Genomic DNA, 23161 nt, shown 5'->3' with positions numbered 1-23161 from the left:
AAGATAAAATTATTAGATGCTCTTCATTTCATGACTAATAAAATAAAAGCAATTTCAATTTGTCAAAAACTCATTACACAAGAAGTAAACAGGTTTGTTTACATTCAGGGACTGTTACATTAGGTCATAGTTTGTCAGCTTTGTTCCACTGATTTCCTACATTCACAAAATGATTCTGGACCAGTAGTGAACATAATGTAGGAAACTGTGATAATATTCCACTACAAGTAAAGGTTTTGCATTCAAAAACATACATAGTAACACTATATAATATTAAATATTATATTACTTATACTTACTATATATACTATATACTTTCTGACATTCATAAGGCATAAATTTATCATCTCTTACGTGTGTTCTTGTTTGCAGTGTTCCACTAACATACCCTGGAAGGTAAACTGTACATGGCTACCAGCTGTTACCAACACTGTTAAAATATTTTAGATTGGATTTGTTCTATGATAAAGCATTAAAAACAAGGACATCTGATAAGCCATGTTGTCAATCTACACTGTGCATTTGAATGTGAGTCCCGTGTCTGTTTTGGAATGACAGAAGCTAGTATTTTTTTTTTTTTTCCTGGCAAGCTTTGTCTTTGGAGAGGAACATGTTTTTGTTAACTTGATCCAGTTCCCCTCTTGGTAATCAGTCCACAAAGATCTAATTAACAACACTAGATAACAAAGAATATCAGAAGGATTTCCAATACAGTAGCTTCTACTTGTTTTTATCTACTTTTTATGGTTTATGTAGAGTATCACCAGGCAAAGAAAGGCCTGAGATAAAGGTGTTTAGCTCAGTGAAACACATCAGATGGCCAAGCATATTATTATGACTTCAAAATCTTGAAATGGTACAAATTGGTGCACAGAACTTATGCCACCACTTGCTGTGGTAAGTGTTTTATTATATTCATTTGGTGGTTATATAAAATGAGTACCTAGAGGAAGAAGTACCAAAGAAAGTAGAGGTGGAGAAGGAATGTGTGTGTGCATGTGCTCTCAGCTAAGCAGCGCAAACAGTGGACAATTATGCTTGTATAACTAATGCATTCATTTTTAACTACATACAATCCACCCGTATTGCTAAATCATATTTGTGCCAGGCCTGATCATCTCACTGTACTGATCACATGGTTTGTAACTGTGCTATTTCATACTGTGAATTCATAAGCTGTGAGATCTCTAAGACAGCATTCTTTTAATAGGTGTTGCAAGTATTACAACCTTATCATGAGACACTGCTCCACAAAAGCAACAGAAGAGACAGACTTCAGAACAACCAACCAAACTAATGACTAATGGCTGAGAAATAGAAAAAGAAACAGTCCTGGTAACTTGAGCTTGCATTTTCTTGGCAGAGAGCAGAACTCTGCTGAGCAGCGAGCTCAACACCGGTCACCTGATCTCACTGGCAACTGAAATCCATCTCACCCACATGCACCTGTGGTGAAATCAGAGCAAATTTACTGAGTGGACTTTTTCAGGACCACCATGAATTCATTGAAGAGGTGTTTCCATGAGGGTGCACAAGACTACATTTTAAAGGGCATGAAGTTTCAGATGATGATTACTGTCTTAAAAAAAACTGTGAATATTTTTTATTAATAGTATAAGCCACGTAATAGTTAAATAAAACACATTCATTCATGAAGTAAAGCAGAAATTATAAGTTAAATATACAAAGTCCATAAATGAAATATACAAATCAATGACAATTGACCATAATCAAAGTAAATAATGCACTATGGCTTATATGAATATAACTGCATGATAAATGTACTGAGATAGAAGAGTTACTGGTGCTAATTTTCCATTCAGATGTTAATTCTCCACTCAGATCCATTCAGAAACCATAGAAGAACAAGAAGGCCTCATGAAAAAAGCAGTAATTCAGCTTCAAATGTTGAAAAACATGGAACTAGTGGTACAAATTTGACATTTATCATAGTTATTTTGGGCAGATGAAGAGGATTCTAAAAAATACACAAAACCATGTCTGTCAGCTCAAACTGCTTAAATGATGTGACTATCTAGGAACTGAAACAGGCCCATGTGCAGAATATACATATAACATAAAATCCTTTAAGCAGATGGAAGGGCTTGTTACTGTAACTATTTGATCAAAGTCGGCATCTGACTTCAAAGTGACTGTTGTGACCCAAAATGTAAGTCATACTGAACTAGCTATAAACAAAGTTTATGCACAAGGTGATTAACATCTACAGTACATGTGTGTGGTGAGCATCCTCACCAGATCATCAGCCCTGTACAAAAGCCACAGAGATTCATTAGCATACACGAGTGACCACAGATTGTTGATTTAATGGCTTTGTCGACCCAGGAGAGCAGTCTGTGATCACACCATTCAAAGAGTACACCAAAGGACTCAGACACAGATGTGTGCTGGGATGTATTTTGGTGATTTTCATTGCTGCAGGTCAACATTAATAATTGTATAACATCATAACTAATAAAACAATATTACTGTTTATTTTTGAAATTGTAAAATAACAGTGTGGTTTGGTTTTGAGAGAGAAACTGAAAAAATAATTCAAACAAAACTACTTTCCAGGCGCAAGTCAACATTAACCAAATCTCGAACCTTGTACCACAGAAGATCTACACATTTCTAAGTGTTTGAAGATGAGCACACATGCCACATGATTTGGTGGAACAACGTTATATTGTGACTATTGTGAACATGTTATTATAATTTGCTTTCTTATCAAGGAAAATGCACATAAAAGTTACAGTAGAAACTACTATTAAATAAAACACAAGAGCTCCAAAAAAGTGTAGCAACTTCTGCACTTTTTTATTTAGTACCATTCTCTGCCTAGTGTCACTAAATGCAAAATATTATCATATACACAGGGTCGAATCTACTAAGGTTTGCGTGTATTAAAACGTATGCAAACTCATTGCACATGCAAAAGATGTACAAACGGATTTACTAACAGTGCACACTAAGGGTTGCATCTTTCAAAGGTGCAAAATAGCAAGTCTGCACCCCCCCCCCCCCCCCCCCACCCCACACACACACACACACACACACACACACACACACACACACACACCCCTTTAAAATTTAAAATAAATGAATGAATGAGTCATGCAATCAAACTCCTCCAACGTTACATTTCTGTACGTCTGGATCATTCAGTGCACTGTTACCATTAGTGCTTGCGTATCCCAGAGAAGTTTAGCACACACAAAATCCTCATTTAAATAGGGTGGTCTGCAAGACTTTGCACCTGTTGGCATTTGCGCAAGCAATCTTACTAAATCACCCGCAAAACTGCGGTTCAACCCCATACACAAAATTCTAGATTGCGCACGCAAATTAGTACACGCAAAGTAGATCCAGCCCACAGTGGACATTTATACTGCAGCCTTTTAAAATTAATTGTGCAGCTCTAATGTACACCCAAAATTAGTGTCACCAATTCATATCTGTCTAAATGTGAAATATGGTGACTGAGTTTAATCTTCTCAACACCTAGAAAATCTGCCAATCCTCGCGTGCAAGTGAGCTGCATGCTGCAGAAGTAAACCTGGAGACCAGAATGCACTTGTGCCCATGCACCAACAGTCGTTTTGAGAAACTCTGGCTGCAAAGAATAACCATGATCTTAAGTCCAGCACCCAGTTCAATTAATACATTCACCACCAGAGTGTTAATGTGAGAGCGAATGAATAATGGGTCAATAATGTAAGCGTTTGGGTGTCTAGAAAAGTGCTATATAATCCAATCCATTATTATTATATTATTATTATTATTGTTATTATTATTATGATAAGTGTCATTACTTTATTACTGTGTCCTATTAAACATTTGTATGTAATTTATCATAATTACAAATTTAATAAGTAATTTAAGAATAATTTAAGAATTCATGAGACAAGGCCAAGAACCTGTTTCAAATCCTTGATTTCAAGTGAACCCTTGTGTCAAATTACAGAAACTCCAACAAGACGCTGCTGAGACATGATCTTCACATGAATGGGAGAGATGGGCAAGCTGAAAACATTCAATATACATTAAAGAACATAAGCACCAAAACAACAGTGTGTTGATGTCTGCTATTGGCCCTGTGGAGGTTCAGATGATGAGGAGAGCCATTTGTTCATTGTAACATGAGCCTGTAGTTTATCTAGTTATGAGTACCAACACAGAAAGAGCTTTTCATATAAATAACCTCTGCCATCTGTCTCCTGTTCAGGAGAAATAGTCCTGCATGTGGAGGGAAAAATTCAGTGGTTTAATTAAAGTGGCTTATCTAAATCCTCCTTTCTGTAAATTCCACTATGGTGAAGAGAGCACTTTACTGGCAACAGAACATAACCCACACTTTCTCTCTTGTGTCCAGATTCAACAACTCAGTGTCGACTCTGAAATGACAGCATGCAGAGCACATCCTGTAGTCACCATAAATTAGATTTTTCAGCGTGAGTGCACACACACACACACACACACACACACACACACACACACACACATACACACACACACACACACACACACACACACAAACACACATACACACACTGACTGTGGAATGTGTAAAGTACATCTGACTTTGCTGCACTCTGCTGAGTAATGCAATGGCCAGCCCCAAAAATAGCAGCTTTGCTTTTAATAACGCCTGCAAGTCCACTCGCAATTGGCTGATCCTTGGGCCAGCCTGGCAGACGTCACGACAATGAAGCTACATCCCAGCTCTGTCTCCGTAGCAACGCTATTCTTATTTTTTTCAGGATGGAAAGCTAGAGGACATCGTGACATCACAGAGACAGCGTTGTGGTATGTCTGTGATTCAGTGTGTGTCAAAGTTAGTGTGAAGAACTGACAAATAATGACTTGTAGCAGATGTGAGTTTTTAACTATTTTTAGACTGAGGCTGAAAACTGACAATATTTTATTGTTATGTTCAGCACTACCACAGGACACAAATGCCCTATCCACAAAAATAGTGATATTTTTCTCAATATTTGGACCTCTCAAACATGTTTAATGTCACTGTAACAGAGTTATAGTAGCATACAGAGTCATTGTAACAAGTCAATGACATCACACCACAATTTGTGCAATGGCCACGGTTGCATCGTGTACTAAGGATGCACCTGAAACTAGAATTGAATGATGTCTTTACAAGTGGCATATGAAGATGGATGATGGAATTGGAGAGGGTGGGGGTCATGTGCAGCTGGAGCTATTGTGCTGTGAGAAATGTTATTAGTAGTTTCTGGAGTAAAAAAAACATGACTCAAACACATACCTATAAATATTACTACCAATAGACTTATAGAGCTATAAAATCAAGTATTTAATTATTCAATCAATGCTTAACAGTCAGAAATTCTGAACACATATTCAAATCAAATTAAATTCAAATCAAATTTTATTTATATAGCGCCTAATCATAACAAAGTTATCTCATGACACTTTACATATAGAGTTGGTCAAAACCAGACTATAAGCCAAATATTTAATATATTCAAAGTAAATGCATTCCATTAATAATTTCTTTCTGTTACACAGTATTAAATACTGTACTGTTTATAAATGTAATGTATACTGTTTCCAAGTTTCATCCATTCTCTTTGATTCAGACCTTCTGTCCACTAATTTGACTCTAATCCATGTACATATTGTCTTCATTTATGAAAGAGTGACTCAAACAGGATTCTTTAATGTGTGTGTGGTGTGTTTCAAGCCTGTAGCACAACCATAATGACAGCCAATTCCGTTGTGCATATTCTGCTTTAATTCTCCTATATAAGCAGTTTGTGCTGGCACACAGTGTATATGTGCATTTGTTTGTAAGTGGGATTCCAATCGTAACAATAAAGCTGGACCAGTGGATCAGTATTGATACAAACACAAGCATATGGCCATCACAGTACATCATCATCAAACATGAGCTTCTGTAACCGCCACTTAAATCCAACAGTACTTCAAGTTAAGTGAGAATGAATCTGACATGAAAAGGCCTACATGTTTGAGGAGGCAGTAAAATGCCTGTAACATGAATTTTGCTAGATTAAGGCAGGAGAAATAATGCAGTGAAGTAAGATGCATTCTAAAAAAATCATAAAAGAAACTCAGCCAAGATATCCTAAAATAGTACTCTGCAGGACACATAAACTCTTGTTTATGCATAGAGTTTTTAACAGGAATCACAATGTATGAAGAGACACCTTTAAAGTGGCACAACCATTTCCACTTCAGTGCCAAAGCTTGTTGAGTGCTTGGATCGTATGACTGCAGTGTCACATGTTGCTTGGATACACTCCACCATTTTGTCAAGCATTATACCATTTTTTGTACTAAATACCTTGACTTTCAAAACACCACTGAGGTGGAGCTGAAGCTGAGGTGGATGGTTGTTTTCAAGAGAGGAGATAAATGAAAAGTAATAGTCACAAGAGGGACCATACATCCGCTGTTCGTATTCCCCAGTCATTTCATGTGAGCAGAATGATGCATACAGTATACAAAAGACACAGCCCAAGGGAATGACTTTGTATAATGCTCTATTCATAAATGTCAGAGGCAACTCAAGCAATTAGCGAGCTACTTTGGAAACTCTACTCCTCTGGGGTTAGAAAGTATCAGGAACAGAGAGGCCACATTAAAAAGCATTCCAGTTGCCAGGGTGAACTGGGACTCCGCTTCCTAAAGCATGGAATGAGAGACAGTGGAAAATGCCCTTTGTCCCTTCACTGGGTTCAATTAAGTGAAAGATTTGGGGTTGTTGGTTGGAGGAGGAAGAGTGTGTTTGGGCAGAGGAACAGGTCAAAGCAAGGTAAGGAAGCTAGAAGGAACAAATAATCCCTGAGTGTGCCCTTCATTTCCTCAGTGACTTCACAGGAAATTGAAAGAAGGCAGCACTGCACCAGGTTAAGGAGTGAAGAGGCTGATTAGCTGGTTACACTTATAGTGAGAAAGCTATGACCACACATTAACAAAGGACTTCTTTAGTTTTGTAACAAACAAAACACATGTTCTCAACTAAAGATCAGATCTATTACTTAAAGCCATATTGGACACCGCAACATAGTTTTGAGTTGTAAAACTCAATTATATATATATATGATGAAACACATCATGCTACTGTTAATATTAATGGAAAACTGCAAAATGTGGCATTAAATGGACAAATATGGCTCACCATGCCAGTTTCGCTTCAAAATAGTCTTGAGTCCTTTCCACTTTGAAAAACTGACCATTCGTGATCATATCATAAAAGTTGTTCAAGAAAACAGAGTATAAGCAGTTATTTCACTCTGTTTGAAAACGCATGCATTCTTTCTACTGCTGCCTCGATTGGCTAGTTTATTTATAAATTTTAATCTGAATGAATATATTAAAACACCAAATACACCATGCATTGATTGACCAGCATGGTCAATCAATGCAGTAAAAGAACCACTGTAACTGTCAGGCGAGTGTGGTAGGTTTGATGAGTGCTTTGATTCCCTGCTGGAAAGGCTTGTGTGACAGCAAGGTACAGCATTACAAAAACCATAACTATCCTTTCAGTCCTTCTTTGGCATCTTGTGATATCCTGTCCCATGCAGATGACTCTGTACTACTCCTGTCACATCCACACTTCCCCCCCTCAGTTGCCTCTCTTATCAACTTTTTAGCACAATCCTGCAGAGGGTGGAGTACGCTCAGAGTGGGGGATGAAGTTACACTTTGACAAACTTTGGCCTGTAGCACAGAGATTAACCGGTCTCACGCATTCTGTGTTTACATGAAACGCAATCTGAGGAATCCAAGTGTAACAAATGCCAGACATGCTTTGTGTAGAGGCAGTCATCAGTGGAGTCTGATCAAAAATGTGATGGCAGGGAAAGCCGACAACCCCAGCAAGAACACTCAGTCAATGAGCAGTGTGCAACTTACTCGTTCCCTCACACCAGATCCAAGAAAGGGGAGGCAAGCTTTTAGTGTATGCCCCACAAAAACGGACGACCCTGCCTGATACAATTAGACTTGCCACATCAGTAGCCATTTTTAAAAACGAGTTAAAAATGAACCTTTGTTTGACAGCGTTCTGTTGAGCTGTGTGTGTGCATGTGTTGTTGTGTGGGTATGTGCGCATGTGCGAGTTTAAGTGTGTGTACATATGACTGTTTACTTGCACTCTCTTTTTAGGGACCGAGCCGAAAGGTAAGGCCCTCTCACACAGTGAGAGGCCTTGCCTGCAAGCAAGGCCCTATTGTTATTCGTTCGTTTTTATATTATTATTTTTTCCTGATGCACTTTGACCTGGATTTTGACCCCCTAAACATGCTCGAAAACTCACCAAATTGGCACACATGTAAGGCCTGGCGAAAAAATTTGATAAAATGTAAAAATTAACACCCATAGGTGCCAAAATGAGCTCTCTAGCACCCCCTAGATACACAAAAACGGCCCTAGCGGCCAGTAGGAATGTCATAGAAACATGAAACCAACGCCAAAATTTTCGTCTCATTGAGCCCGACAAATCACGCACTGACACTCATGACCTAACTCCAACAGGATGTCATAGAAACATGAAACCAACGCCAAAATTTTCGTCTCATCGAGCCCAAAAAATCACGCGCTGACACTCATGACCTAACTCCAACAGGAAGTTCACAATTTGCCTTTCAAACTAAAATGCTCAAATTGCAAACTTCCAGTAGGAATGTCGTAGACACACGAAACCAACGCCAAAACGTTCGTTCAATCGAGCCCAACAAATCACGCGCTGACACGTATGAGCTATCTCCAACAGGAAGTTGCAATATGCCTTTCAAAATAAATTTCTAAAACTAACTCTGATGACACCATTTGTCATGTTGACTTCTAAATAGCACCAAAAGATAGAGTGAACCCTCGTCACAAAAGTGATCTCGTAACTTAGTCTTAACTGTCTTAGTTTTTTTTTACAAGCCCGCAAAGTTGCGATGTTTGGAACTCATTTTTCACTTGCAATTTTTCCTGACATGTGACATATCTACGCATTCACGGGACTCAGCACAACGCTCACATGCAAAAATTTTGGAGATACCGGTAGGATGTACGGTTTTTGATTTATAACAATTTGTTTATTTTAATACTTTTCCCACTTTAGACTGCCATTTGACCCCCTTAACATGCTCCAAAACTCATCAAATTTGCCATGTATGTCATGGCTGGTAAACACTTTGACACAGTATCAATATTAACCCCTTGGGTGCCAAAATGGACTCTCTAGCGCCACCTATGTACTAAAAAACCACAAAATCTGCCCTAGCGGCCAGTAGGAATGTCACAGGAACATGAAACAAATGCCAAAATGTTGGTCTGATTGAGCCTGACAAATCATACACTGACACTCATGAGCTAACTCCAACAGGAAGTTGGCAATCTGCCTTTGAAAGTTACTCTACGTTTCTGCAATTACTGCTTATTCATTTCAGACTTTTGACACAAAAGTTATACCTCATTAAATTCCCACAAGTCTGCAGAATCCAAAAGTGAAATAATTTTTTAAATACGACCTACGGTTATGGAATTATGGCGATTTTTTGAAGACTATGTTTAGTTTCACTTTTCACAATGGCAAAGTCCCTATAAAACTCTTCCTGGTGCACACTTGCAAATGTCTGTCTATAGTGCAGTGGTTCATGTACCTGCCTATTGAACAAGAGGACCCTGGTTCAAGTCCCAGGCAACCCCAATTTTTTTTTTTTTTTTTAAATTTTAAAACAGGTTTTACTGCATTGTATTGTGGATATTGGAAATTTTGCACACATTCAAAAGTACACGGAGTACATTTTTCAAAATAAAACCCAATTAGGAATAATACAAAATGTCTATTACATAACTTCTTTTCATTTTTATGACCAAACGCTCAACTGTTTGTACAATGTTTCTTCATTCAAAAGTACTCTTTCCCACAGACACACATGCTCACACAATAGGGTTTTTTCCAAAAAAAAAAAGCCGTAATGTGGTAAATCATCACTTTTATACTCACTTATTCATACAATTTCAATTCATTTTTCAAACTGATTCTTTCTCTCACATACACATCAAATGCACATACACACAGTAGGGTTTCCAAAATAAAAGTCTCATTTTAAAGGTGATGGTGTTTCAGCAGAGGGTCGCTGGTGTTCTGTACTGATGTAAGGAGGACAGACACTAAAGGGTGGGAAACTGGTATGGGGACGGAGAGGTGTGAGTGGAGCTGAGGTGTGGACGGTCACGGGAGGCGGATCGCGGGGGTGGCAGAACGCCCGGTGCGAGGTCCCACCCAATGCTGCTTGCAGCTTTAATTTATGACTGTTTTTATGTTGTATACTTTTGTGAAGCACATTGAGTCTGCCTTGTGCATGAAACATGCTTTATAAATAAAGTTGAACTGAACTGAATTGAACTTAGGTTGACCGAAGGGTTTTTACAGCTTTTACAGTGTTATTTGGGAATAACACTATCACAATTCTGAACTGATGAAGTGAAAAGCAAGAAAATAATTAATAGGCATTTAAAGTATGACATAATAATTATTATGGTTGTATCATTTAAAAAATGAATTATTGTGATATCAGCATGTAAACATAATTCCTAATTCTAATTTATCATATTCCAAATATTCAGATCTTTCTAAATTATATGGTACCTCTTAAGAACCTACTTACTATAACAGAACGACGCTTAACATAAAGATAAGTGTAAATTGTATGTGAAATGATTTTTTGCTTGGTAACTATTTGTTCTGTGTTTTTGTGCATGTTTTGGAGGGGCAACTGAGGGAAAACGTTTTTCTGACTGCATATAATAGGGACTAGGACACATAAAAAGTCACATTTTTCCTCAGTTATTTTGAGTTCTTTTTTTCATAAATATAAAAATGTGAAGCTTGAAAAATCCTTCGGAACTCATCAAATGCAGCTTCTATTTGAATGTAATACTAGAGAACTTTTTTAAAACTTTCTGCTTTCCACCAAAATTTAGCTTTTAGGATTTGTTTTTAAACTTAACAATCTATAGATAAAAATTGACGCAGGCAAACATTAAATGCATTAGGCATTTTGAGAATTAAAAAAATATTCTTGCTGTTTTAAGTAAGGTGAAGATGACATTAAAGCGAACCTGTTACACAGACACTACCTTAAACAACCTGCCCACCCCACTCAGTGGTAGCAGCAGCTCTCCAGTAACCTAAACCCTGTGGAGGCAGAAGATGGAGTGAGAAAATAACAAGCTCAGGGTGCAGTGATATTTGCTAATGACATCCCACCAGGAAGCTTATCCAAACTGTGCACAGAAGTGCTTGGAAAATGCTGCACTGTCTGCTGAATCATTCACTGCAACTACAAGAATGTTTAAATAGGAGTTAGTAAATGGAACAGCAGAGCATGTCATGATATAATGTATTTTACATTTTGGACAAATTGAGACTTTTATCATGCTGCCGCAAAATAATTAAAAGATCCGGTGCTGCCATAAGGTTGGCTGCTGATTTACAAAAGGGATCATAGTAGCTATAAAAACAAATATATTAAAGTGAAGGGTACGACACTAACAACAGTGTGGCAAAGTCTCTGATGGTTGACAGCTTTATGTCATCTCACAGTGAATACTCTCATATTGGTCATACCTGAATGAAATCAATAAACTCAGAGTTCAACCAGAGAGGACAGCTTGAACATTTACTCTCTCTGCTACTGGCCTGTTTTTTTGAGCTAATTAAATTTTTGCCTACCTTATATGTGGATCTCATGGGACAGTGCCTACAAGCATATGATGATCTCATAGAATATGCTGCGTTGCTGTATGTTAAACCAATAGTATTTAAGTAGTCCAAATGAGCTCAGCCTTAAACATGTACAATAGGAAAATGCAACATGTACATTGGTGAAGCAGTAATATGAATCTATAGGCATCATAAATAACAGTAAAACACTGCCGGCACACTGACTACTTTGACCTTTTCATGCTTAAGTACCTTTACTATGTAGTGGAGTCTGTTTCAACCAGCTTCTGTATGTAAAAGTGTCATGAGATAACTTTTGTTATGATTTGGCACTATATAAACAAAATTTATTGATTTGTTGATTGACTGAACATTTCACTGTGTGGAATTAGTATTTTTACTTATATAATTATCTGAATACTCTTTCATCACTGGATATAGCTGACGGGTAAATATGTAATTCCTGTATTGGCAAATGCTAACAAAGCAATAATTAGCACTATTTCCTGCTTCATGCACTGCTGTGACTCTCTGGGGCTGTAAAACTAAACTTCACACTACCCGCAGCAGGATCTTGGGTCCACCTGGCAATGTAGAATGCCCAACTGCAGATTGGCGGGCAAAACAGCGTGAGGGAGGGCAGCAGAACAGTCTGTTCTGACCTGTCTCTCCATTTGGCAGACCATTATAAACAATCTCACTCATACTCTATGAGTTACCTCTTTTGCTTCAGTAAAGCCTTTTCTCCATGTGAGCAGAAGTGACACATTTGCTCACACACTAGTGTGTATGTATGTGGATAGGCTCACACTTGGATTCAGTGTGGCAATAACACTTGACAGGGAAAGTGAGTCGCTCTATTTATTTTACCCATCTTAGAACCACAAGGATGGAATTGGTCATCAGAACTTGCTGTGCCAGCGTCCAGTGACGTGGAGGCAGCCTCTGCTCATCTCTCTCGCACACATACATGCCAAGTAACAGTGAGCTCCTCTTAGTCAGAAGAATGGCTGTCTTTCTGAGAAATACAAGTAAATATAGCCCTGCAATCATTGCAAACAATCCCTTGGTTGCTTTTCTCTGGATCAAAGATACATCTCACACATTGTTTTCACCCACAGGAGATCTCTCGCTAGGATTCAGCATTGTTTAGATGATTGCTATAGAGCATGTGTAAATAAACTGATGCATTCTTATGGCTTCTTATGTAATAGCCCTGACTGTCTCAACACATCTAAGTACACTGATATGCATGCCTCTAACGGTCTAAAGATCTAAAGAGCAAGTTGCAGCTAAATTAACAGATGCAATGTGCAAGGTGTCTGATTGGCTTACAAAATTTTAATGTAAGTAAAACAGTTTGCATATATTTTATGTCTAAAACTACTAAAACAAATGACCGAGACATTTTGTTTGGTGGGGGAGTTATAAAAGCTGTAAAGCTCTTTAAATACTTAGGCGTCATTATGGACAGTAATTTGTCTTTTAAAAATCATGCCAGCACATTGACAACAAAGGTAAAGCTCAATTTGAATCATTTTAGGAACATCAGGCATCAAATGTCGACGTCTGCCCCAAAACTTTTCCTTCATTCCATGATACTTCCTTACTTGTCATATTGCAGAGCAACTTGGTCCCAAGCAGGGGTGACCATCCTCAAACCAGTATATTCTCTCTACAAACAAATCCTATAAACATTAGATAAAAAACCAAGGGAGTATCACCACTTTCATATTTTTATATATATATGTATATGTATATACATATATATATATATATATATATATATATATATATATATATATATATATATATATATATACACACATATATATATATACAGGGTGGGGAAGCAAATTTACAATATTTTGAGGCAGGGATTGAAAGACAGTGTATGACCAATTAGTTTATTGAAAGTCATGAGAATTTATTTGCCACAAGAAAATTTACATAATAGAAAATGTTTTTATTCTATGTGTCCTCCTTCCTTCTCAATAACTGCCTTCACACGCTTCCTGAAACTTGTGCAAGTGTTCCTCAAATATTCGGGTGACAAGTTCTCCCATTCTTCTTCAATAGTATCTTCCAGACTTTCTTTGTAATAGTTTTGCTCATAGTTATTCTCGTCTTTACATTATAAACAGTCTTTATGGACACTCCACTCCAACAATTTTTGAAATCTCCTTTGGTGTGACGAATGCATTCAGCAAATCACACACTCTTTGATGTTTGCTTTCCTGATTACTCATATGGGCAAAAGTTTCTGAAAAGGTATGGAAAATAGTGTTAGGTATGATTATGACATCAATATATGTTTGGTTTCAAAACAATTGACGTAGTGCCTGCTGAGAAAAAACAACTAAATATTCATTGTAAATTTTGCTTCCCCACCCTGTATATATATATCTATATCTATATATCTATATATCTATATATCTATATCTATATCTATATCTATATATATATATATATATATATATATATATATATATATATATATTTTAAAACATAACCTTAATTTTGAAAACTGCCTCTTCTATTCAGTCGTATGCCTGATGTTTAAAATTATTCATGGGCTTACATTTGTGCATGTGTCTGTTTGTGTGCATGCATGTGTGCGCACACACGTATGCGTGTCTGTGTGTGTCTGCTTGGTAATTAGGATTTGAAGAATGTCAAAGAAAAGAAAACTAGTCATAAGACACTTCTTTAAGAGTCAAAGTGTAAGTTACTTCAAGGATATAGAACTGTAGAGGCTCAACAACACAGATACTGAATAAAAGACAATATTTAATACCAAACAGATACACTTTTTTAAGTTATTTTTACTTATTTTCATATATTTGTATGGAAGAGAGCAACTGTTTAAAAAACACAAATAAAGAAAATTTGTGGGGAAAATACAACAAAACCTCAAATTCTAGATTATCATGGGATTCTATCCTTATTCTAGGGGAATAAATTACATCCATCCATCCATTTTCTTCTGCTTCATCCGGGGCCGTGTCGCTGGGGCAACAGTCTAAGCAGGGATGCCCAGACTTCTCTCTCCCCAGACTCCTCCTCCAGCTCTTCCGGGGGGACCCCGAGGCGTTCCCAGGCCAGCCGAGAGACATAGTCTCTCCAACGTATCCTGGGTCTTCCCCGAGGTCTCCTCCCGGTGGGACATGCCCAGGACACCTCCCTGGGGAGGTGTCCAGGAGGCGTCCAGGAGGCATCCGAAACAGATGCCCGAGCCACCTCAGCTGGCCCCTCTCGACACAGAGGAGCAACAGCTCTACTCCGAGCTCCTCCCTGGTGACTGAGCTCCTCACCCTATCCCTAAGGGTGCGCCCAGCCACCCTGCGGAGTAAACTCATTTTGACCGCTTGAATCCGGGATCTTGTCCTTTTGGTCATGATCCAAAGCTCATGACCATAGGTGAGAGTAGGAACATAGATTGACCGGTAAATCAAGAGCTTCGCCTCTCAGCTCAGCTTCTTCTTCACCACAACAGACCGGTACAGTGACTGCATCACTGCAGACGCTGCACCAATCGGTCTGTCAATCTCACGCTCCATCCTTCCCTCGCTCGTGAACAAGACCCCAAGATACTTAAACTCCTCCACTTGGGGCAAAGACTCCCCACCGACCCGGAGAGGGCAGACCACCTTTTTCCGGTCGAGAACCATAGCCTCGGATTTGGAGGTGCTGATCCTCATCCCGCTCGCTTCACACTCGGCTGCAAACCGCCCCAGGGCACGCTGAAGGTCCAGGTTCGATGAGGCCAACAGGACAACGTCATCTGTGAAAAGCAAAGATGAAATCCTGTGGTCCCCAAACTGGACCCCCTCCGGCCCCCGGCTGCGCCTAGAAATTCTGTCCATAAAAATTATGAACAGAACCAGTGACAAACATGTCCAACATGCACCTGGAACAGGTCTGACTTACTGCCGGCAATGCGAACCAGGCTCCTGCTTTGGTCATACAAGGACCGGACTGCCCTTAGCAAAGGGCCCCGGACCCCATACTCCCAAAGCACCCCCCACAGGATACCACGAGGGACACGGTCAAACGCCTTCTCCAAATCCACAAAACACAAGTGGACTGGTTGGGCGAACTCCCATGAACCCTCGAGCACCTGATGGAGAGTATAGAGCTGGTCCAGTGTTCCGCGACCGGACGAAAACCGCATTGTTCCACCTGGATCCGAGGTTCGACTATCGGTCGGATCCTCCTCTCCAGTACCCTGGAACAGACTTTCCCCGGGAGGCTGAGGAGTGTGATCCCCCTATAGTTGGAGCACATCCTCCGGTCCCCCTTCTTAAAAAGGGGGACCACCACCCCGGTCTGCCAATCCAGAGGTACTGTCCCTGACTGCCACGCGATGTTACAGAGACGTGTCAACCAAGACGGAATAAATTACAATAATAATTAAAACCGCAAGCGGTATTAAGGCCCTCACCCTCCCGCACAACCACCTCACCACGCGACCGCCGAGGCCACCGACAGTGAGAGGACACTGTATCGTGGGCTCGATCCGACATTCTGCGAATTACACACAGTGTTATACTTTTGAAAACGACTGCTTCATCGCAAGCTTGTAACAGTCACGCCCAATTTTGATCAAAAATGTAGATGATAACTTTTGATCACACATGTATGTAGGTGATTTTTACCAAGTTTGGTCCAAATTGGATGCCAAACCCTGGGAGGAGATGATGAAAGTATGACAGGTGGGATTCTGACAAAAACCCATTCATTTCTAAGGCACAGTTTTGGTGTTGTCATGGCAACATGATTGTAAATAGGGGTGTGTCCTTATTGACTTTTTGGTTCAGTTTGGCATGAGGGATGTGTGGGCCAAATTTTGTTTGACTTCGTCCAAAAAATTTTTTTTGTCCCATTCAAAATTTTAGGGGGCGCCAGAGAGCCATTTTACGATCCAACTACACGAGTCACATATCATCGTGTTCAGACTGTCATTCTGCACAAATGTTACATTGGGTCCAACTCAATCTGACACTGTCTTTGAGAGATATACACACTTTTATACTTCTGAAAATGGCTGCTTAATTGTGAGGTCATCTCAGCCCCGCCCAACATTTGATCAAAAATGTAGGTGATAACTTTTGATCACACATGTGTGTAGGTGATTTTTACCAAGTTTGGTCCAAATTGGATGTAAACCCTAGGAGGAGATGATGAAAGTATGAGGGGGTGGGATTTATAGGTCCACACTTCCACCCAATATGGCTGACTTCCTGTTAGGTTAGGGCAGGGCCATAATGTAATTTTTTTACTTTTCCTACCATGGGCTATGTCTGTACCAAGTTTCATCTTTCTATGTGGAAATTTTTTTGGGGTGGGTTCCCATCCACGCAATGTATTTTCATATTTGAGGGGGCGTGGCCAGTCATTTTTCAATATTTTAAAATTCTTTTCCCTTGAAAAATTCTACTTTTCCACAGTGTAATTTTCAGTCTGTGTACCATTAGTGGAACACAAAGAGTTTTCATCAATTGCGTCCTCGTGGCAAAACCCATTCATTTGAATGTACAGTTTTGCTATTGTCATTGCAACACAAGTGTAAATAGGGGTGTGTCCTCATTTGCTTTTTGGTTCTCTTGACATGAGGGGTGTGTGTGTCAAATTCTTTTGACTATGTCAAAAAAAAAAAATTCCCTCCCATTCAAAAACTGTAGGGGGCATCAGAGAGCCAAATTACGATCCAACTATATGAGTTACATATCATCGTGTTCAGATTGTCATTCCGCAAAAAAGCTACATGGGTCCAACTCAATCTGACACTCTGTGTGTGAGATATACACACTTTTATACTTCTAAAATGGCTGCTTTGTGTGAGGGTCATCACAGCCACGCCCAACATTTGATCAAAAATGTAGTAGATAACTTTTGATCTCATGTATGTACATGATTTTTGCCAAGTTTGGTGCAACTGGATGTAAACCCTAGGAGGAGATGATGAAAGTATGAGGGGTGGGATTTTAGAGGTTCACACTTCCACCCCAATATGGCCGACTTCCTCTTGGGTTTATGGTGGGGCCATAATGTAATTTTTTACTTGTCCTACCATGGGCTACGTCTGTAGCAAGTTTCATGTTTGTACATGAAAAAATTTTGGGGAGGGCTCCATCTGCAATCTTTTGATTTTTGAGGGAGCGCTGCTGGGTCATTTTGCAATATTTTTTTCTTGGCGACTTCAAATTAAAAATTTTTTTGCCAGGCTTGAATTTTTGGTCAATAATTGACCTTTTTATTTGACAATTTTGGCATAAAAACACCACCATCTACAACCCGTGTTCCCCACAGGTCACATGCTAGTCTAATATCAGACTATTATACAGCGTTTGAGAAAGTTGGTCAATTATCTTTGTGAGATAAACAAGATTATGCAACTGTTAATCCCACCTGTCCACAATTATCTAATATAAGGATATTATATCCTGTGTCAATCAATGTTGTTATTTCATATCAGTCAATATATCAGGTTATGGCCAATATCGGATATCGGCCGATATATTGGATATCAGCTTTTTTTAGCCACCCACTATCGGCATCGGCCCCAAAATCCATAGCAGTCGGGCTCTAATGTCTACTACAGAATTTGTTTCTGACTCTGATTGTTTATTTGTTTGAGTCAGCTCCTACATGACGTGAAATTATGGTTGCAAATGCAAAAAAACATCAACTATAAGGAGTGCTGCCTCGGAGCACTTTGTGTCCCTAACAATGTCAAAATCAAACCTACTCCCTTGCATGTGGCAACCAATAATACCAGGCAATTTTTGGTACTTAATAAAATATCTAAACAATTCAGTCTGTGCTGCTTCTGATTTTAAGATAAATTAAATAAAATAAAGGTGGGGTGATTAAATAGTTTTACGAGAGATGTTTTGCCTACACCTTTAATTATAGTAGAGTATTAAAATCTTAATGTTATTTACCTAAATACTGTGATATTCACCACTAAACTACTGTATATCACGAGGTCCTCAAAATCACCTTCCAAATCCAAAGATATCTAATTATTACTTTTAAAAAAAATGAGGAAAAATTTAAAATGTTGTTTAAAGCTCCAGGAACCAGAACATTTTTTGCCACAACGATGACACTAAAACAGTTATCAGAGTGTGAGAACTCTTGCAGACTAATGTAAAATGACTGATGAATCATTTTAGGATATATTTTAATATTACTGACTACTACTCTGTACTACAGAGGTTACAGCTGTTAGTGCTGGAGTGCTGTGGGCCGGCTGTGCATTTCCTGTACATGCATGCCTGAAAATACACATCTAGAGAAAGTCAGGGCATGTTTTCTTGCCATCCATGCAGTGGTCTATAAAGAGGGAGGGGTAGAGGACAGATGATGAGCAAAAGTAAAAGGAGAGGGACAGGACATGAGGAGCAGGTGGATGGTAAAAACAAACTAGAAGTTCTCGGAGAGCGCAGACCTCCGCCAAGGCTGATCAGTGGGCCCCTCCGTGGGCCCCCCCACCCCCCATCACCCCCAAAAGTTAATCATTTCTTCCTTATTCCCTTTCCAACAAACCCTGAAAATTTTCATCAAAATCTGTCCATAACTTTTTGAGTTATGTTGCACACTAACGGACAGACAAACAAACAAACCCTGACAAAAACATAACCTCTTGGTGGAGGGTAACATAAAGCAAGCCAAACTGCCTGCCTGACCTGCACTAAAGTGTAGTCTAATGTGATTTATTACGTAACACAATGCTGGCACACCACAGTCCCACTCCACGTCGTGGCTCAGGAATATGCACATGTACAAACACACACTATATTAGCAGCAGGTATGTGACAAACTCAAAAGTCATCTGTCTTCCACTCTCATGCTGACAATTATGGGTGACGAGTAGGCTTTTAAATCTGTACTCTACAAAGCATGTACAATTTCAGTCTCCATTCATCTTCACCGGATGGAGACTGTAATGGTAAAAGTATCAGTCATACTGATAGTCGAATAGGACTCCATCCTAATAATCAGTGCAATTCATGACTTAACCAGAAATCACCTGGGTCAATATTTGAGTTCATTGACTTAAAAGACTTTTATTAAATGCTGGTTGGTGACTGAAGACCACACATGTAATTACACATGCACAGAGTGTGGTTATACATTTTTTTTTCTCTGTAGTTCAATCTAAATTATTTTTTCTTGCTGACATAAACCCAACAATTATTTGAATATGAACCTTGTAATATGTTGTTGCTGCTGACAGTAGCAGGTGATGTGATAGCCTATACATGCAGCTATAGCCTGAAAGCCAATATTTTTCTGTACATTTTGTACTCAGACCTACATTATGTATATATATGAGGATATGTCCATATGGAAACAGCCAGGAGCAACACAGTATATTGGACAAGCCTGTAAATAAAGGAGGCCCTGAAAGAATCGGCCGTTTTTTTTTTTTTTTTAATTTCTTTTCATTGCATGCCTATAGAGTGGGATACATGAGAACAGTATAGTAAGAGCAGCTGTAGTGTAAGAGGAGGATTAAACAGTGGTTATATAACCAGTGACCTGCCAGTGTGGGCCCACTGATCCTGGCACAGAGGAGTACAGCGGCTTAAGAGAGCGGCTTACCTCTGCAAATGACTCACTTCAACGTTCAACTCACATCAGCTTTCGTGCATAGCATTAGAAAGAAAAAACACAACCATACGAGTCTGTTTTTATTATAACAAAAAGCCAGGTTTCTGCCTGGTGAGTCTCTTCCAAAACCTGTGTACCCTCTTCATTCTGGTAGAAAATTAAGTATAACCTTAAGTACAGCGTACTATACCAAGCTTAATAAATTAATATTTTCAGCATTCCATGAGCCATTAAGCAACACTTTGTTATACATCCTTTAATTGAGACTCTTTGTTCATGTAAAACCGCCCACCGCGGTGTGTTCTGGTGACATAACACAGTGGATACAATCAGGAAACAAAACACGCACCAATTACTGCATAACTGAACACTGAATAACCACGATGTGAATTACTAAGATCCATTTCACAGTGAGCACCACTCAAAACACAAAAATCCACAAAATCAAACTAAAATGCCGTGATTTGTGAATGGGCTTTGATACGCCGCTGTTTTCAATGCGCAGGTCGTGAACCTCAGGTCCTTACCTTGGCTTGGTTTATGAGAAGCCCTACGAAAGTTGACACCAGCACCGAGCCGGACATGCTGCCTTTCCTCCGCATTTCATGCTTGAGAAACGGGAACGCGGCGGCTGGCGGCTCCTCCGGTACGGTCACCGTGTAGGACTGTCGCATGCTCGGCATGCTGGCGGACGACTGACAGAGACTGCCGGTGCAAGGTTCTTCAGGTGAAAGGAGAGGCTTTCCTCTTGTATTACTGTAGTCGATTTCTATGACAGGAAAGCTTATTTAGAAGGTTTCAGCCGGTCTCTGAAAGGCTGTCATTTATTCATTCATTCATGTAACGGTGCCGAATATCAGACTTGTGTCTTCGCCTTTAAATCAATACACAACAGAATGATCCTACAGACAGGGATAAAACGCTGGTCAAAAAAGAAGACGAAAGAGTCTGTATCATTCTAAGAGTCCAGTCAATTGAACAGGTCTGCGCACGGCGATAAATGTATATTGAAATCCCATTCGGTTTTTACACCACTGAAGGCCCACCCCTTTTGGCTCGGATAAAAGTCGGCCTGAAACTAACGTCAGCACCGCCTCCAACCGGGCTGTTTGCGTCACAGTCCATCCTCCTGCACGCGGCTGTCACTATCTGAAGGACTAAAAGCTGTTATCAAGGAGACTACTCATCTCTGCAAGGCTCAGAACACGAAACTAACCTTTACCAGCCTATAACCAACATTATAATATGATAACAGATTCAGCCAGATTGGAAAAACACCGCAGTAAACACTAGATGGTGAGGATGTAGATTACAGTCTAGCCCAGTGGTTCTAAAATTAGTGTTTGCGGACCCAAACTGATCCTTGGTGACTCACTACAAACCAGTGGTGGTAAAATTACTCAGAATCAAGTAAAATAGTCTGTAACAGGGCCGGTTCTAGCCTGTCATATTAGGGTGGGGTGGTTGAAGTAACACAAAGGTTACTTGGTTGGTATGTACAGATGATAGCGAAGCTGAATAGGGGCCCTTTTCTTCTTTTTTTTCCTAAACCCGCCGCCACCACCCCTCTTCAGAGGACAACGTATTTTACTTACAGCTCTTGTTTAAGTAACAATCTCCAACTTCATATCACATGTTCATTCATTCCTGCTTGTATACAATACATAGAAGGAGGGCTCCTATAGCCCCAAGTGTACAGGACACAGGACGGACAAGACGGTGGGACAAGCCAGAGAAGAAAAAACTGATACTGATTTATATTCATCATTATACTTTGGTGTGTGTGTGTGTGTGTGTGTGTGTGTGTGTGTGTGTGTGAGGAGAGAGGATCAAACAAGAGAGGGGCTCTACTGCGGGTGTTGCATGGTGGTGGTGCAGTTTAGGCTCTCCAGTGAAATGTGCTCTAAAAAGGGGAGGAGAGAGCAGAGGGGGGAGCAAAGGGGAGAAGAAAGTGGCGAAGATCCCCACAGGAGAGCACCAACAATACCACTAACAACAACCATGGTGATAACCACAATGGCAACAATGACCAAAACAAGAACCGAGCAAACTGGGCAGAGGGAAAAGAAGAAGAGAGAAAAAAAAAAAAGGAAATTTCAATAAAGTCAGATAAATAAGACCTGCCAAACAAGAAATACAGGAGAAGAAAACATGAACAGAGTACCACAAATGACAGCACAATAAAGAGCACCGCAACAGATCCACCACCACTTCAGCTGCCCTCACCAATACCCACATCCCGCAAAGCAAAGAGAACAAGACAGAGAGACTGAGATGCACCCAGTGATGAACACATCCATGCAACTGCAACCCCTCCAAGGACCAGGGCCAACAAAGAGGATCCAAGGCCCTGCCAACCAGCAGGCAACACAGAGAAGAGGATCCAGCCCACTACCCCGAGAGGCAACGGTGCGCACGCCCTGAAGACAGCCGAGGGAGGCCCCTGCTGGAGGCCCCACAGCAGCCGAACACATCCCCCCAGGGGGCCAGGGACGTCAACCACCGAACCCCCACTGGGCGCCGACCACCCGGGGGCAAGTAAGGCGCAGGCCCCCGAGGCCCCACGAGCCTCACGAGCCCAGGAGCCACCCGCCCCCCCAGGCAGGGGCCCCACCCAGCACACCGGGAAGCCAGGCCATCCCAGACAGCCACCCATCGTGGGCCAATATGCACCCCGAAGGCCCTGGCCAAGTGCCCCGGGGAACTGGAGGTTTACCCTCCCATCCCCTCCAGTCCCCCACACATATAGATAGACCCACACAAGCACATGCATACACACTTACAGTCATCCAGACACACACACCACCTACA

At 40.2% G+C, this 23161-nt stretch overlaps 1 protein-coding gene across 3 annotated transcripts in view; it reads right to left on the bottom strand.

Moving 5' to 3' along the window:
* The window catches only part of usp2a (ubiquitin specific peptidase 2a), a 99438-nt gene that overhangs the window by 12730 nt on the left and 63547 nt on the right, over window positions 1-23161 (bottom strand). Inside the window, exon 1 of one of the 3 annotated variants that reach the window (XM_030151479.1) lies at window positions 20878-21393. The exons of 1 other annotated variant lie outside the window; for it this stretch is intronic. In XM_030151479.1, coding sequence (XP_030007339.1) covers window positions 20878-21033 — 156 coding nt within the window. In that variant the 5' untranslated portion in view covers window positions 21034-21393. Of the gene's footprint in view, window positions 1-20877; window positions 21394-23161 lie in introns of those variants that run through there. One more of the 3 variants, XM_030151478.1, reaches the window with a different exon arrangement.

Source organism: Sphaeramia orbicularis, chromosome 13 (genome assembly GCF_902148855.1).
Source record: "Sphaeramia orbicularis chromosome 13, fSphaOr1.1, whole genome shotgun sequence".
In the NCBI taxonomy this organism is placed as follows: domain Eukaryota; kingdom Metazoa; phylum Chordata; class Actinopteri; order Kurtiformes; family Apogonidae; genus Sphaeramia; species Sphaeramia orbicularis.
This window is presented reverse-complemented; position numbering and strand designations above follow the sequence as displayed.